The following is an 18,408-nucleotide window of genomic DNA, read 5'->3' as shown; positions in this document are numbered from 1 at the left end:
CCTGGGTGCAGATTTGACCTCAGATATTTCCTAGCTGGGTGATCTTGTGCAAGTCATTTGAACCCAGTTGCCTAGCAATTACTGCTTTTCTGCCTTGGAACCATACTTAGTGTTGGTTCTAAGACATAAGGTAAAATGTTCTTTTTTTTTTTAATTTTTAAAGTTACTGTTAAATAGTGAAGTGTTTGTCTAAAAGGGAGGAAAAGCAAGACCAAAAGCCTGAATATTTGCAGCCTGAATAATCACCACCAGTCTGTGGCAAGACAAAGAATATCTTTGTACCATATTAAATGTTGCCCACAAGCCTCCTGTCTTCTGTTCTACTCACCTTTATCTGTTTCTGTGTCCTTTTGGTCCCATGAAGCAGGAAGAAGGGATACTTATATTCTAGTTGTATCTTCACCAGGAAAGTAAGTATGGTTTAGTGAGGAGAGAACTGGCCTGGGCATCAGAAAGACTAGAGATCATATCCTACCTTTGACACATACTGACTTGTGTGATCAGGAACAAGTCACTCACTTAACCTCTCCCAGTGCCCCAGATAACTCTCTAATACTATAAGGTGCTGGCCTGACTAGATAAAGTAGATTCTTCACTATACCAATGAAATCACAGGTTTTATTTTAAAAATAAAAATAATTCCAGCCACAAAGATTAATTCTAACACATAGATGTTACCGAGGGCTTTCTCCAGAATGGCCTCTCCTCTCCTTTCTTTCTCTTGTAAGAGGTGCAGGTAACCTCACTTTTTCTCTCTCTTTTGCCTAGGTTCACCTCCTGTCCTCTGAGTTTGGGAAGCACTTGTTGGAGGTAGAAGATCTGCTTCAGAAGCACAAGCTGATGGAAGCTGACATTGCCATCCAGGGGGATAAAGTGAAGGCAATCACATCAGCTGCTCTCCAGTTCACCGATGGGAAAGGTTGGACAGAGGATATTTCTTCTTGGCTGCAAGATTCCTTTCCTCCATGCCCTTTTTCCACTTTAGTGAAGTTCTCCTAACAGTAAAATCCCCTTAGAGCCCAAAGCTCTTTTTTTTTCTCCTTTTTACCTACATTGGCTAAGGTTCCATAAAAGGAACTTGAGGGATGAGGGAACAAATGCCATTAGATGCCAGGCTACTACTATCAAAAACAGTTTAGGTCTGGAGGGTTACAGGGATTGTTGAGTGGAACCATAGGATCATACCATATAGCTAGAACTATAAGGGATTTCAGGGACCATCTAGTCCAACTCCTTCATTTTATAGATGAGGAAACTGAGGTCCAGACAAATCCATGATGTGCCCAAAGCCATATAGGTACTAAGTATCAGAGGCAGGATTTGCTAGTATTCATTCTACAGATTTTGGTAGCAAAGACAATGCTGATTTGATTATTGTTTCCAGAGTAAGAGGGGCAGGACACAAAAATGTCAGCAAGATGGCAGAATGCCCAAGCTGGATAGACTCTCATATCCCAGTGTGTGGTTGCATGGAATGTAAATCATTCTCTGGGGCTAGCCAGGTTTAGTGAGTTGAGGCGAATTTTCACTCACTTATCTGTTCTTGAGGACTGTCTGACCCCAGAGCTGAATCCCAAAGCTTAAAGCGTTCCATTTTTTAGCTTCTTTGTATCTAAGAGATGAAATTAAAATTTGTTTAAAAAGGAATTTCATTTTCTTTAAGGTCTCTAGCATGCTACATCCTGGCCTATATACAACCTTGTTAGGTGGGTTTATGAAAGGAATATGAATAAGTATGATAGTCAGGAGACCTGAATTTGAGTCCTTGCTCTGACATTTATTAACCATGTAATTCTTGGGCAAGTCATTTATTTCTTCTTTACTTCAGTTTCATAACCTATAAAAGAGAGATAATACTTGTTCTTATCTGTCTCACTATATTATATGGAGAATGCTTTATAAACTCTGAAGTACTATAGAAATATGAGTTATGACCAATTTATATCATTGGCTTTTACAAAAAGTGAATCTCTCTGCCTCCCTCTCTCTCTCTCCCTTTCTCCCCCTTCCCCCCTTCCCCCTCCTCTTCCTCCCTCTCTCTCTTTCTCCCTTTCTCTCCCCTTCCCCATTTCCTCGTGCTCTCTCTGGCTCTCTTTCTCTCTTTTTTCTCTCTCACTCTCCCTCTATTGCTCTCTTTCCCTCTCCTTCTCTGTCTCTTTCCCTATCCCTCTGCCTCTCTTCTCTCTTTATCTCTCTCTGTCTCTTTTCCTTTCCCTCTATCTGTCTCTTTTCTCCATCTCTCCATCTTTCTCTCTGCATTTCTCTGTATCTCTCTCCCCCCACTACCCTTTACTTTCCCTCTTCCTTCCTCACTCAGGTTATCAGCCTTGTGACCCCCAAGTCATCCAGGATCGAGTCAGCCACTTGGAGCAGTGCTTTGGAGAGTTGAGCTCAATGGCAGCAGGGAGGAAGGCCCGGTTGGAGCAGTCCAAGCGACTATGGAAGTTTTTTTGGGAGATGGATGAAGCAGAGAGCTGGATCAAAGAGAAGGAGCAAATCTATTCCTCACTGGACTACGGCAAGGACTTGACCAGTGTATTAATCTTGCAGCGCAAGCACAAGGCTTTTGAGGATGAGCTACGGGGACTAGATGCCCACCTGGAGCAGATGATGAAGGAAGCAGAGGAGATGGTGGCCCAAAAACATTTTGGTCACCCACAGATTGAGGCCCGCATCCGGGAGGTGTCTGCCCTGTGGGACCAACTGAAGGAGCTGGCTGCCTTCCGTAAGAAAAACCTCCAGGATGCTGAGAACTTCTTCCAATTCCAGGGGGATGCCGATGACCTAAAGGCCTGGCTGCAAGATGCTCACCGCTTGCTGTTGGGAGAGGATGTTGGCCAAGATGAAGGGGCAACCCGGGCCCTGGGAAAGAAGCACAAAGACTTCCTGGAGGAGCTGGAGGAGAGTCGAGGGGTGATGGAACACCTAGAACAGCAAGCCCAGGGCTTCCCACAAGAATTCCGAGATTCTCCTGATGTCAACAACCGGCTCCAGGCTCTTAGGGAACTTTACCAGCAGGTGGTAGCCCAGGCTGACCTGCGTCGGCAGAGGCTGCAGGACGCCCTAGATTTATACACTGTATTTGGTGAGACGGATGCCTGTGAACTGTGGATGGGGGAGAAGGAGAAGTGGTTGGCTCAGATGGAGATCCCACACACTCTGGAGGACCTAGAAGTGGTACAGCACAGGTCAGAACCAGGCTAATACATCCCTTGCCTTATCCCTTCAAAGCTTTTCATTAAGATATTCAACTGACAATTCCTAGCTGTGTGATCCTGGGCAAGTCACTTAAACCTAATTCCCTAGCCCCTACTGCTCTTCTGCCCTGGCACCAATACTCAATATCGATTCTAAAATGGAAGGTAAGGGTTTAAAAAAAAGATGCTCTACTGTTTTGACAACAGATTTCTCAATAGGACATGTTTCTTTGATCCCTTGGGAAAGATGCCCTTTGAGGCCAGGATGGACTTTAACAACCTCACTATCGCCTCTCACCGATCCTGAGAAGGGCAAACCAAAGTTAGAGCCTGGATTCCAGTTGGACTAGAGGCAGAGCGAGTTCTGTACTTAGTGCTGGAATTCCTCTTCCCATTCCCCAGTAAAAACAGCTTCTGTGATTAACATTGCTGGATCAGTTCTGTCTTTTCTGCCTCCATCACTCACTGGAATAGAGCATCATAGTATTTAGACCTGTAAAGGAACCTTAGAAATCATCTTCTCTACCTGCCCTCCCCCTAATTTGACAGATGAGTAATTGAAGGCCCAGAGAAAATAAATAACTAACAGTTACAAGAAAGAGGATGGGAATTCAAACCTAAATTCTCCAATTCTAAATTCAATGCTTTCCCCACTCTGCTACATCAATGCTAATTGAGGAGGAAAAACCAGGATAGAGTGAAAGCAATACCTGGGGGAAGGGTGGGATAGTGGCGATAGCAGGTTGGCCCTCCTGGCCATCTATAACATTGATAACCAATCCTTTTGCCCAAACCCTTCTTCAATTCTTCTTCTGCTTGATGAACCTGTAACATGCATAATAACCATCCTTCCTGCTCATGCCAGCTTAGAGAGGGACTTCTCTGACATTAGACCATGAAATTAAGGCTATAAGTCTGAAATTAGGACATATAAAAAGATTAGCCTCAGTACCAGGAGATTGGAGGTAGCTCTGACAGTAACAGGGTGTCTCAGTGACAGTTGTCCCTTTCACTAATTTCTTCCCTTTATAAATATTGGGACATGCTGCTTAACAAGTAGTGGGAAAGACTTCCAGATCTTCCTTCTCTGGGATTTGACTCCTTATCTAATGATGATTTTCTGTTGAGCTTGTTGCTATACCATACCCAGAATATTGCATTGTCTGTCTTAGGTTTGACATTCTGGACCAGGAGATGAAGACACTGATGACTCAGATTGATGGGGTGAATCTTGCTGCCAACAGCCTGGTGGAAAGTGGCCACCCACGTAGTGGAGAAGTGAAGACATGTCAGGATCATTTGAACCAAAGGTAAAGAGCAGGGGTTCAAAGTGGAGGAATTTCATATGGCCCCATTTATGGGTGCAGTGAGGCTCAGGTGTTGTGGCTGCCCATTCTGCAAGTCTGGCTTCCCAACTTACTCCTGGAACACATTTATTAAATGCTTAATATATGCCAAGCAAAGAATGGTATGGATTCTGCCTTCAAAGGATCTCATATTTGAATGAGGGAGACAAAATGCAAATAACAAGATAGACTATTTTCTTTAGCTTTGGTCTTAGTCCTAGCACATGGGAAATGCCCTTGACCTTGTTTTTCTGCATGCCACCAAATAGGATGGGGGACGGCAAATTCCAAATTCTCCCAGGGACAAGTTGGGCTAGAGAAATGTTTCTTAAAATGTATGAACTTGGTTCTGGTTGTGTCTGGGTATGCATGACAGGAGTAGAGGAGTTGTGATGTGTCTGCGTGTATATAGAGCATCATTTTGAGAATGCCTGGAGACAGAATGAGGCCATATGGTGCACTTGCTGTATTTCCCTGGGGATCTTAGGCAGAGGAAAAGACTACTATTTTTTTTGGTTGGTTGGTGTTTTTGTTTTTGCTATTGCCTTAATATAATCCAGAAGTGAAGGATTTTGTTTGTTTTTTGCCTGCCTTACAGTGCATCTCCAGCAGTGAAACCATCCAGAGATGATCCTCATGTAGGTGGGCTTTTTTAGTTGAAAATGAGAACTTTTATATGAAAGAGTTTTATTAGATGGAGGCTTTTTCAGAGCAGAGTATGATTGCTTACTAGTTCCGAAGGGATCCTTGAGGATAGAGCAATCTTCTGTGAGACGTGCTTTTCTCCTATCCCTTCCTTCCCACCCCCCAATTCTCACATACATACACTGAACTGTTTCTAGGAGGTTAAGACAGAAGAGACTAGAGGAGGGAGATAAAGAAGGAAATAGATGCTGCAAGCCTGTGATTAGGATATGTCAAAAGATTAGGTCTAAGAGGTTAGAGATATAGCTGAGGGAATTCACAGGAGTTGTATGTAGCCTCAAAGTGACAGTCATTTAAAGCTTCCTTTTCACTAATTTTTTTTAGACTGTATGACAGTGGGATAGGGAAAGGAGAAAGTCAATAAAGCTGGAGTAGAAAGTGATGAGTATATATTGGGACTTTTTAATATGAGGCTGACACTTACCTGATAACAATTGGACACCTCAGAATATACAAAAATGGAATGTAAATCTAGAAATCCCTCTGTAAGTATTGGGTCCCTATAGAGGTACAATGTTTCACAACTGGTGGTTCTCTTTTCAAGTTCCAATACAATGGCTTTTTTTAAATGGCTGCTTAATTAAGGGAACTAGAACTAGGACTTTGAACTGGACCAATTTTTTTTTTAAATGGCTCATCAGTCAAATGGCTGTTGGTTTAATGAGCTGCAGTCAGAGATCAGGCTGTTAAGTCATCCATCATCCCTAGTGCATCAAGATTGTATTACCTTGTCTTTATCAGAGAGAGAACATAAAGATGAAAGGCATATGTTTTCCCAGACTTTTAGACCTATATTTCCACCTGGTGGAGTTATCATTGGCAGGTGGATACTAGCCTCTGCTTAAATATCTTTATTGGCAATGAGCTCACTGCTCCATACAAGCAGCAAGCAAACAAGCAAGGCATCCTGAACTGAAATCTCCTTGTGAAAGAGGAGAGGTCCTCCCTTTTCCCTTTATAGAGGCATAACTTTGATTTGGATGACCCTCCACATTTTAATACCTTGTCACACATGTACTGAGAAAACACTTAAAAACCAAACCATTTATAGAAATAGTGGTTTTAAAGGCAGTCAAAGCTTATCACTACAAAGCAGGGGGAAGGAGATATGTGACTGATTCTCCCCCCCATCAAATTCTCTCTTAGGTAACAGGTAGAGCAAGGGACTAGATAACATGACTAATCAAAGAGGGGACTTCATACCCCAGTAAAGGACAGGGGAAAATCTTCATGGTAGTCTCACCAACAACCAGGTACGGGCTTCTCAGATGGTCAGTGGTAGACTCTGGATTGTCTATTCCTGACTCCCTTTCAGACAATGGTTAAACTTAACACAAGGCTTGTTTTTATATTTATTTTTATATATTATATATTTAAAATTTTTTATATGCATTTTATATGTATGTATATGAGCAAGCTTAGGAGTCAAAAACATGGTTAGTTTCATTCTGGGTACTTTGCCATCAGGTCAGGTTAAAAAATCCACTGGGGCTTAAAGAATGCTGAGAAAACTCTCTGCTATCAAGAAGTCCTATCCATTTCCCTTTGCCAGACCTTTTAGAGTAACTTCGAAAGGTTGGGTACACCCATTCTATTTATGGGAACTCATACCATGATGGACAGCTCTAATTTTTTTTTAAACCTTTACATTCCATCTTGGAATCAATACTGTGTGTTGGCCAGATTTGAACCTAGGACCTCCCATCTCTAGGCCTGGTTCTCAATCCACTAAATTACCCAGCTGCCCCTGACAGCTCTAATCTTTAAAAGTTCTTATTGAATAATTCAGCTTAAATCTGCCCCATCATGATTTCTTCCTATTAGTTTTGGTTCTGCCTTTTGGAACTGAATGAACTCATTCTAATTTGCCTTCCACTTAACTGCCCCACAAACTTTTGAAGCTAGTGCTCATCATTCCCCTGGATTTTATTTCAACTTCCAGTTCCTCCAGGATACAGTTTATAAACATGAGACCCTCTTGGGTGACACTGGTAAATTCTGGGACAATGGGTGTTGGAGTTTCCTGTCTTCAGGGCAGTGCTTACAATTCAGATCCTGTACAGAATAGCTTGAATGAGCCATGTTTCTGAAATGAGACTAGAGAAGAGCCATGGAGAGGATGGTTATAGGGTTGGTTTTGTAATAGGTGGGCTAAAAGAAGGGACCAAAACTAACTAACTAACTATATATTTTTTTCATATGTATAATAACAGGCTTATTTAGCTAAAGGAGAAAGGGAAAGGGTATCAGGGAATTACTATTGCAGAACTGAATTTATTCAAGGTGGTTTTGAGACAAAAGACATGGAGGAACAAAGTTGTAAGGAACCTGCATGCAGCCATGACTCACTACCCAAGGGAGGAGAGGTTTAGCTAACTCCCTAATCTAGACACATTTACTGATTTTTTTAGAACTCATAGGATCAGTCTTATTTGGGTCTGGAAGGGATGTTTTAAGAAGTCACTTAATCCAAGACTCTAATTTTACAAATGAGGAAATTGAGGTTGAGAACATAGATGAGATTTGTCCAAGGTCACAGAGATAATTAATGATCAAAATCAGGGCTTGGAACTAGTCTTTCTGCCTCTAAAGCCAGTGTTCTTTCTGGTATATCAAACTGCCCCATCTAAACCAAAAACAGTTCTTCCTTCTGGTTCTTTTAGTGGAGATTTGACGTGTAATAGGAACAATAACACCTTAAAACTGGAATCTTTTGGGAGCAGTTAGGTGGTTCATTGGATTCAGAGCCAGGCCTAGAGGAGGGAAGTTCTGGGTTTAAACTCAGATACTCCCTAACTGTGTGATCCTGGAAAAGTCACTTAACCCCCATTGCCTAGCCTAACCACTCTTCTGCCTTGAATCTGATACACAGTATTGATTCTAAGATGGAAGGCAAGGATTTAAAAAAAGAACAAAAGCAGCCTTATGTGCCCATGGTCAATCAACTTTAGGTCTCATTTTCTTTATAAAAAGAGAGAATTAAATTAACTGGTACATAAATCCCTTTTTGCTACTAATGGCTTTGATTCTATTTTCTGTCTAGCTTTGTTATAGAATCTGTTCAGTAAATACTTTGTTTAATGAGCAAATGGTAACTTTTCTGTGAACAAAATCTAGTGTGTTAGTATCCTTCATAAAATATGGAAACATGAACCTAAATACTCTTCCAGGACTAATCCCTGCAAAGTACAAGATTATTACTTCTACCCTCTAATCTAATATATATGGTAATAATGGCCAATAAGATGTGATATCAAAAAAGTAAAAACATCACGCCTATCCTTCTTGGGAAACAAGAAGCTTCTGGTTATGATTGTGGCAACAGCCAAGATGTCAGTGAGCACCCCTGCCATTGGTCTGGTCTCCTCACTTAAACTGATTGCTCGCCTCCCAGCCCTTTGTTTTGGCATGCACCTTTTCTTGATAGCCTCCTAGTCCCTTCCAAGGTGAGGAAAAAATGGTGCCATTCTCTTATGATCCACCCCTTCTTTTGTCCATAGATTGAAGCAAGCCAAAAGATCCCATGCTCACCAGTTTATTTACTTATCTCCTGGTGTATTTTTCTGTCAGAGAAGTGGAAAATGGCACCATCTTCTTATGTCAAGTGTTCTCTTTCATCCATAGATTATAGCAACCCTAAAGATTCCATTCTGACCCTTGTATTCACTTATCTTCTGATGAATTCATTTCTCTGTGTCAGAGGGGTAATTTCTCTATATATTGGTGTTAGGTAGTAACATTCTTGAACTTCTTCCCAAGGCTTTGTCCCTGGCAATAATGACTGTCCTAAGCATCTTTGAGCCATGTTCTTTCTGCATTGTAATTGGTTGTGTGCAACAGTATATAATTTTATGATTTTCACCTGGGCAGTTTCTTCCCTCTTACTCAAGTTGTTGATGCTCCTGCCAGAATTAATTTTCACAAACTAGGAATTCCTAATGCTCGTATCACTGGCCATTACCTGGAATACCAAATCCTATTCTTTATCATCTACATAGAATTATTGACTTCTTAAAAGTCATGCCCTCCATTGGAAAGAAAGAAATACTATCTGTGCCCTTGAGGTCTTTCAGATCCTATGCCCAGGACTTCAGTCACTTAGTGATTTGTTTGTTTATTTTTCTTAGACATATGATTGGTTTTCTGTGTAATGAAGTCATTCTGTCAGTAAGCAACAGAAGTAAGCTAGATTGGGAAATATTGTTTGTTTTTGTTTTTTTTTAATAGAAGATAAAATAGCTAGGACTTGAAGGAAGTCAGGAGGTAAATAAAGATGAGGAAGGAGAGTATTCCAGGCATGGGGGACAGCCAGGGAAAATACCCAGAGGTAAAGGATGTAGTGTCTTATTTGAGGAACAGCCAAGAAGCCAGAGTCATTGGATGGAAAAGTACTTGGGGGTAGGTTGCAGTGGGTTGTAAGATGTAAGCAGACAGGAAAGGTAAGTGGGAATTAGATTACAAAATTATATGAACACTAAATAGAGAATTTTGTTTTTAACTCTAGAGACAGTAGGGAACCACTGGAGTTTGTGGGGTGTGGGGCAGGGTAACATTATTGGGCTTCCCTCCTGGAAAATCACTTTGACACCTAAATAGATCTTGGACTGGAGTGGAGAGAGACTGGTGGCAAGCTGACCAACCAATAGGCTATTTTAGTAGTCCAGGCATGAGGAAATGCGGGTCTGAATCAGAGTAGTGACAGTAGTAGAGGAGAAAAGAGGACATTGGAGAGATGTTGCAAAGGTGAAATCAGCTGGCCTTTACAACTGATTGGATGTGGGAGGTGAGAGAGAGTGAAAAGTCAAGGATGCACATAGGTTGTGAGTCCAGGGGTCTGGGAACATAATGGTACCCATGACAGTTGTTGGAAAGCTTGAAAGCAGAGAGAGCTTGAGGATTTTGGACATATTTAGTTTAATATGCCTACTAGATATCTTTTGACGTGTCTGATAGGCAATTGGAAATATGAGACTGGAGGTCAGCAGAGAGGTTAAGGTTGAAAAAAGTAGGGTTGAGAATTCATCAGCATAGGCATGATAATTGAATCCATGGGAGCAAATGAACTCACCAAGTAAAGGAGAGAGGGAGGAGAAGAGGTGTAAGGTGGGCATAATCTAGATGAAGATCCAGTGAAAGAAACTGAAAAGTAGCAGTCAGACAGGTGGGAAGAGAACCAGGACAGAGTGATGTTCCAAAAACCTAGAGAGAAGAATGTATTGAAGTAAAAAAGGATGATTGATAATGGCAAAGACTACAGAAAAGCCAAGAACAATTACATTTTCTATGCAATACAAACTAATGAGGACCCCTGCAAAGTTAGGGGTAAAAACCAGATCATTTAACCCACAGGCCATGAATCTTTTTTTTCTTTTTTTTTTATTTAAACATTATTTTATTTGGTCATTTTCATACATTATTCATTGGAAACAAAGATCGTTTTCTTTTCCTCCCCTCCCCCCCCCCTTTCCCTCTCCCATAGCTGACGCATGATTCCACTGGTTATCACATGTGTTCTTGACTCGAACCCATTTCCCTGTTGTTGGAATTTGCATTATAGTGTTCATTTAGAATCTCTCCTCAGTCTTATCTCCTCCAACCCTGTAGTCAAGCAGTTGTTTTTCATCGGTGTTTTTACTCCCACAGTTTATCCTCTGCTTGTGGGTAGTATTTTTTTTTTAGATCCCTGCAGATTGTTCAGGGAAATTGCATTGATACTAATGGAGAAGTCCATTACATTCGATTGTACCACAATGTATCAGTCTCTGTGTACAATGTTTTCCTGGTTCTGCTCCTTTCACTCTGCATCACTTCGTGGAGGTTGTTCCAGTCTCCATGGAATTCCTCCACTTTATTATTCCTTTGAGCACAATAGTATTCCATCACCAACATATACCACAATTTGTTCAGCCATTCCCCAATTGATGGGCATCCCCTCATTTTCCAATTTTTGGCCACCACAAAGAACGCAGCTATGAATATTCTTGTACAAGTCTTTTTGTCCATTATCTCTTTGGGGTACAGACCCAGCAGTGCTATGGCTGGATCAAAGGGCAAACAATCTTTTATCGCCCTTTGGACATAGTTCCAAATTGCCCTCCAGAATGGTTGGATCAATTCACAACTCCACCAGCAATGAATTAATGTCCCCACTTTCAGGCCATGAATCTTTGAAAACTAGAACACATTCTTCTCCTGCTCCCTGATCCCTACAGTCCCATATACCTGGATTTCATCGGGTTTCCTCTTAAACATTGTGAAAAAAGAGCTCCATGTATGTATGATATTTGGGTTGAATCCCTCTTTTGATTATTGCTGTTGTCTCCTAGCAAGCATGCCCTGCAGTTCCAAATTAGAGGCTCTCTTGATTCTTTCCTCAGATACTTCCTTCATATTGTTCAAATCTTCTTAAAAAGTATTATCTTTGTATCAGAGAATTTTAGAATTGGAAACCATCTCAGAGATCATCTGGTCTAAACTCTTTATTTTACATGTAAGGAAATTTGGAACCACAAAAGTAAAAGGACTTGCCCAGGGTCACCTGGCAATTTAGTAGCAGAGCTAGGACTTGAATCAGGAGCCCACCAGAGAAAACCATCTCTTTTTAAAAAACCATCTATTCTTAAATTCTTAAAAATTCTTAAAGAAACCATCTATTCTTAAATTATTAAACATTAAGAAAAGATGGGCATTACATTTCTTGGCAGTCCCTTTAAAAAGAAACAAGTGTTTCATCTGGTTTTCAGTTAACTTTTAAATTTTGTATTTAATTGCAACAAAAAGAAAGTTCCATACAGTAAAAAACATATTTAAATGAACTAACAGTAATTTATCTACTCTTTTCTGCTTAAATTGCTTTGTTCTGTTATATTATACATATGCCCTTTATACTATGCATGTTTTCTTTTTTTTTAGCTTTAATTTTAGTAGGTAGGTTAGAGATCTTATTTCCCCCTACAAACTTGTTCAGAACCCTAATACTACCATGAGGCAAAGGGATATTGGACCAGAGCATAGCATATCTTGTTCTTTGAGGAGCCACTTTATAGGATCCAAGGTCTACATTTTGGAAGATTGGTTCCTTGAAAACATCAATGCAAAATTTCCTCATTTTCCTGAGTCCTTAGAGGCTGGTCATCTGTTCCTTGCTAATAGGAGGGTGATTCTATAGACCTTCTATACTTGACCTAGACTGGGTTGGAGATTAAGGAAGAACATGAAACCACCATAAGATTTGTGGATTTTTCTGTGGCTCCCTGTTGTTATTCACTTATTTATTATTATTCAGTCATGTCCCACTGTTTAGGACCCCATTTGGAGTTTTCTTGGCAAAGATACTGGATTTGTTTGCTATTTCCTTCTCCAGCTCATTTTACAGTTAGGGAAACTGAGGCAAATGGGATTAAGTGACTTGACATGGGTCACACAGCTAGGAAGTATCTGAGGTCAGACTTGAACTCATCTTCCTAACTCTAGGCTCAGTGCTCTATCTGCTGCACCACCTACCTGCCTCCCTATGTAGTGCTTTTTGTCCTCCTCAATGCTCTGAACCAGAAACTGGGTGGAAAAGAATGTTTATCAAACTGATGTTTTTGTCTAGCAAGTCAGGTATCCTGACATTGGCAAGGAAGATTAGATTGTTTTTAAAAAGGAAGAGTGCTACTTGTTTATATGAGTATATGATTTGGAGTTTTGGTTTTAAAAGATTATTACAAAAAATGAATAATATAGAAATAGGATTTGAGTGATAATATATGTATAATCCAGTGAAATTGCTTGTCAACTCCAGGAGTGGGGAGGGAAAAAGAGAGAAAAACAACAAGAACCATGTAGCCATGGAAAAAAATGTAAAAATTAAATACAATAATAAAAAAGGAGGGCTGCTAGAGGCCAGCTAGGAGACTTAATGGTGGAGAGTCTGGCTCAGAAAGACCTGGGTTCAAATTTGATCTCAAACACTTCCTAACTGTATGATCCTGGGCAAGTCACTTAACCCCCATCGCCTATGTTTTATGGCTCTTCTTCCTTAGAAACAATATACAGTATCAATTCTAAGGCAGAAAGTAAGGGTTTAAAAAAAAAGTGGTACTAGTTCTAGCCAAGGCAGTAACCATATGCTGAAATATCTTTTTCCCTCTGTTGAATGAGCAATGCTGACTTGCTTGTAATTACAGCTTTCCCCATCTCCTCTTAGTAGTTCAATGCTTTTTACCTTGTGCATCTCCAAGGGGGCACATCATTCTCTTTGTTTTCAGTTGGGAAAAAATTGAATCATAAAATCCAACAGTCTGCCTCAAGTCATGCTACAAAATTCAAGTAGAATCTTGTAATCCTATTTCACAAACTAAGGTTGTCCCTCCAAGTCAGGCTGTCTGTCCAAGGCAGTGGTAATGGTGTCAAGTTCAGATGGAAACTGGGATTCGATAAAAAAAAAAAGAGGATCTCTGTGGGCCACATGCTGACATAGAAACTCCATATTAACACTGGGGATGCTTGAGGAGTGTTGGTCATAATAGGCTCTATATTTGACATCTCTGATCTAAAGAACTTCTGTTTATTTTCACTTCTCTGAATTGAAAATCAAGATAAGCCCAATTTTCCATCTTTGCTCAATTCCATGGTGTTTCTGTGACTGGTTAGCAAAGACTGTTTTTCCATAAGCCATTTTATTTTTTAGAGGCAATGAGGAGGTACAGTGGTTAGACCATTGGACCTGGCACCAGGAAGACCTAAATTCAAATCCAACTTACTAGCTTGTGTGACCCTGGGAGGGTCACTTAACCCTGTTTGCCTCAGTTTCTTCATCTATAAAATTTACTTGGTAAAGGAAATGACAGACCAGCTAGGGTATGATATCTCTTAGCCTTCTGCCAAGACCACAGTAGAAGGAATGTCTTAAAAGGATAAAATCTTTGCCAGTATTTTTGCCAAGAAAACCCCAACTAGGGTCATGAAGAATCAGACATTACTAAAATTACCAAATAGCAAATTATTGTTTAGATAATCATTGGCCAGGCTAATGTCCAGTGTCAGCTCTACTTTGCTCTAAGAATTAGGGAAAGCTCTAAGGATCATAGAATATGACTTCCTTTGACTCCAATTCCTATTTACTCACTGGGTTCCTATGGTGACTCTCATGCATGGAATAAACATGGCTCCCTGAGCAGCTGTACTACACAACTAAAAAGATGAAATGGTCACAAAAAGCTAATTAAAGGATAATGGACCTGGCTGAGGGAGAGGGATGGGAGATAATAAACAGCTTTAGAGGTCAGCTAAGTACCAAAAGCAGTGTTCAATGCCTCTTATACAACCTGATTACAGTTAACACCATTAGCCCCAGAATGGTTCCATGATTAACAAGCCCGTGGCAGCTTTCAGGGGAGACCTGCAAGTTTCCCAAAGGATATCAATGACTCAGGGTTGGGGTTTATCCTTCTAACACATTCCTTCTACTTGGCAGAAGTCTAGTAGGAGACACCAAACTCTAAAATAGTGTCTCAGTTGCTCCCAACCAACTATAATGATTATTTTCACTTCTTTCAACTTACTTGGCAGTCCTACAAAGGCCAGTTACATATATATGTATACATACACACACATACATTTATAGATCTCAAGAGAATATGAAAGGGGTTTCTGGGTAGCACAGTGGACAGAGTGCTAGGTCTGGAGTTGGGGGGGGGTGTCTTGATTTTAAATCTGGCCCCAGACACTTCCTAGTTGTATGTTCCTGCACAAATCACTTAACCCTACTTGCCTAGCCCCTACCACTCTTCTGATACTTATCAATTCCATGATAGAAGGTTAGAGTTTTTGAGAGAGAAAGAGAGAGACAGAATATGAAGGTGAAAGACCTGGAAAAATGAACTCTTTAATGTCTATAATTCCCAGCCTGCGGAGAGATTGGTGGTAGACTCAGTTACTGCACTTCCCCCAGTCCAGCCACAGTGAAGTTTTACTTTGCTCCCTGGCTCATCTTACCAAATCCAATTCAGTTCCTAGTATTGCCCTGAATCCCTCTTTTCTAGTTCTACAATCAAAATCAAATTAGCTTTTATAAAGAATATGCCATTTTCACTTACCCCTCCATTTACCATCCATGTCACTTTGCAAACCAAAACACCTCTCCTTGGCCACTACTTCCATAAATAGATTGTGTCCTCCAATTAGAACATAAGCTCCCTGAAAGCAGGAACGATCTTCATTTTCTTATTTACTTAGCAAAATACTTGTGAGTTATAGATGCTTTTTTAATTCATTTGTGTATTGTCCATAGTAACTCATTATATATTGAGAGGCCGTATGGTATAATGAATGAATTTAGAGTCAGGAAGATTTGGATTCAAGTCTTGATTCTGATGTAAACCAGCTCCGTGTGACCCTGGATAAGTCATTTAACCTTTAAGGGCCAATACCAACTCACTGTAATTTCCAAATTTAAGGAGTCAATAATCTCCCTCACTTATGGGAATTTCCACCCTTGCAGTTCCCTATATCTATGAAATCAAAGATAGCCACCTCCTAACAAACCTGATATAGTTCTCCAAAGCATACACATTACCATGTCCATGGTCATTATTTCCTTTAAAATCCCTGAACAATGGAAGTTTCTGAGGTAGGGAATGTTGGGTGAGACACAGAGAAGAAGCATGGCTAAATTTATCAATAAAAGGGAAGCAAATTGCCAGGTGGATTAGAAAACAAAACCAAACCATTTGTTGTTTGTAAAACACACACACACACACACACACACAATCTGATTCAAAGTAAAGGGCTGCTAGAAAATCTGTCATGCTCGTGCTGTATCCAGAAAAGAAAGTTATGATTATGATCACATGCAAGACAACAGCAAACGTAAGTACCTTTAATAGGGATGAGCAGAGAAACAACCTTAGGACTAGGCACCATGTATAGTGAAAGAATATCAGTATTAAATGGTATATACTTTCTATCATGTCCATTAAATTCTTTAAGGAAAAACTAACCGAAATGGGGAGAAAAAAGAACAAGCTAGTTAGGCACTACTGTTAAGTGACTTTAACATTACAAAATCAAAAGAAAAGCTAGTGAAAATAAAATTAGATCTGAGGCAAGTTTGGGGCAATCTGGATATTAAAGACCAATGGAGACTTCTGAATAAGAATGCTAGAGAAAACACATTATTTCTCAGACTTGTATAGAGTATAAAGAGCATATAAAAAAAACTCAGGAAGCAAGAAATATTAAAACATATACTTTACAGACTGTAGCACACTTCAAATAGTAGTCAGTGAAGGAAATATGACCAAAAGATAGGAATCTAAAAGGAGACTAAAAAATATGTTGAATAATGAGCAAGTCAACAACCTAATCATAGAAACAATTAAGATTTAAGTAGTTCTAAGGGAAAGTAAGTATGTATCCCTAAACACTTACATTAACAACAGAAAAAATGAAACAATGTATTGAACATGAAGTTAAAAAACTAGAAAAAACAAAAAATCTAAAAATGAACACAAAATAAAGATTTTTCAAAGATTTAAAGGTAAAGTGAAATGGAATTAGAAACTTTATTAACCCATTACATAAAACAAAGATCTCTTTTTTCAAAGACTAACAAAATTGATAAACAGTTAATTTAATTTTTAAAAAGAGACAATGTGACCAAGTTAACAAAACAAAAAAATTTCACAAGAAACAGAAGGGAAATTAAGAAAATGATCAAACTTCTATTACCAACAAATGGCAAGACAACTGAAAATATAAATTATATGGATAGATAACTATAAAATTTTTTAAATGTTAAAATTAACAAGAAAATGGTGAGAGAACATAATCCTGATTTCATGAAGTTAAATCAAGTAATTCATAAATGAATTCTTCCTGGGGAAATCACTTCAGCATAAAGTGAATTCAAAGGGAATTTTATCAAACATTGAAGAATAAAATAATCTTCCAATTATACTATCTCAGATAAAATGTTTATTTTCTTTATTTTTGAAAAAAGTAGGGTTCTAAATGTCAAACTGTGGGAATGACAAAGCAGAGAAATAGAACCATAAACTAAAATCATTAATGAACATCAATGCAAGAAAAATTAAAGCAATATCAAAATAACACAGTATCCCCAAAATAAGGCAGCTAGGTGGTGCAGGGAATAGAGTACCAGATCTAGAATCAAGAAAATTAGTGTTCCCAAGTTCAAATATGGCCTCAAACACTTACTGGCTGTATGACCATGGCAGAGTCACTTAACCTTTTTTGCCCGAGTTCCTCATCTTGTAAAATGAGCTGGAAATGGAAATGGCAAAACACTTCGGTATCTTTGCCAAGAAAACTCCAACTGGGATCACAAAAAACGAGACAGGACTGAAAAACAACTGAACAACAATAACAGCAACAACATCATCCCACAAATATTCATTATGACCAAGTTGTATTTGTACCAGAAATACAAAGATGGCTCAACATTAGAAAAACAGTAAACTAAATAATAATAATTGAAAAAACAAAAATTACATTAGTATGTCATCAAATACAGAACAAATTTGTAGCATAGAACTCATTTATATATTTTTAAACCACTAAAAGGCATAGCAACAAAATAGAACCTTTCTTAATATAAAAGGCATTTGACTAGGGGGCAGCTGGGTGGCTCAGTGGATTGAGAGCCAGGCCTAGAGACAGGAGGTCCAAGGTTCAAATCTGGCCTCAGATACTTCCCAGCTATGTGACCCTGGGCAAGTCACTTGACCCCCATTGCCTAGCCTGTGCTGAGGGCCAATACTGTGTATTGGCTCCAAGACAGAAGGTAAGGTTTTTTTTTTAATTCTTTAAAAAAAAAAAGCATTTGTCTAAAATGACAAGTTAGCATTATTTTTAATGAAGAAACACTGGAATCTTTCCCAGTAAGATCAGGAATGAAGCAAGGATGCTGACTATCACAATTGATATTTAAGATAGTATTAGAAATGCCGGCTATGGCAGTTAGTCAGGGAAGATAAATTAAAGAAACAACATTTGCACATTAAAGGCCAGCTTATCTCTTTGTGGATGATCTGATGGTTTACTTAGAATATTTTGGAAAATCAGTAAGAATTGAGATAATTGCTTTTGCAAGTAGTAGACTGTAACAGAAATCCACAAAATCACCAACATTTCTAATACATCAGGAAGAAAAG

General features: G+C 39.3%; 1 protein-coding gene across 5 annotated transcripts in view; it reads left to right on the top strand.

The window, feature by feature from the left end:
* SPTB (spectrin beta, erythrocytic) overlaps positions 1-18,408 on the top strand; it is a 183,302-nt gene that overhangs the window by 95,577 nt on the left and 69,317 nt on the right. For all 5 annotated transcript variants that reach the window (XM_007473036.3, XM_007473037.3, XM_056810896.1 and 2 more), the window contains 3 exons: positions 769-919; positions 2,318-3,188; positions 4,370-4,507. In XM_007473036.3, the coding sequence (XP_007473098.2) occupies positions 769-919; positions 2,318-3,188; positions 4,370-4,507 (1,160 nt within the window). The remainder of the gene's footprint in view (positions 1-768; positions 920-2,317; positions 3,189-4,369; positions 4,508-18,408) is intronic.

The sequence above is a fragment of the Monodelphis domestica genome, chromosome 1 (assembly GCF_027887165.1).
Source record: "Monodelphis domestica isolate mMonDom1 chromosome 1, mMonDom1.pri, whole genome shotgun sequence".
Lineage (NCBI taxonomy): Eukaryota > Metazoa > Chordata > Mammalia > Didelphimorphia > Didelphidae > Monodelphis > Monodelphis domestica.
The sequence above is the reverse complement of the archived record's forward strand: the minus strand, read 5'-3'. Positions and strand labels throughout refer to the sequence as shown.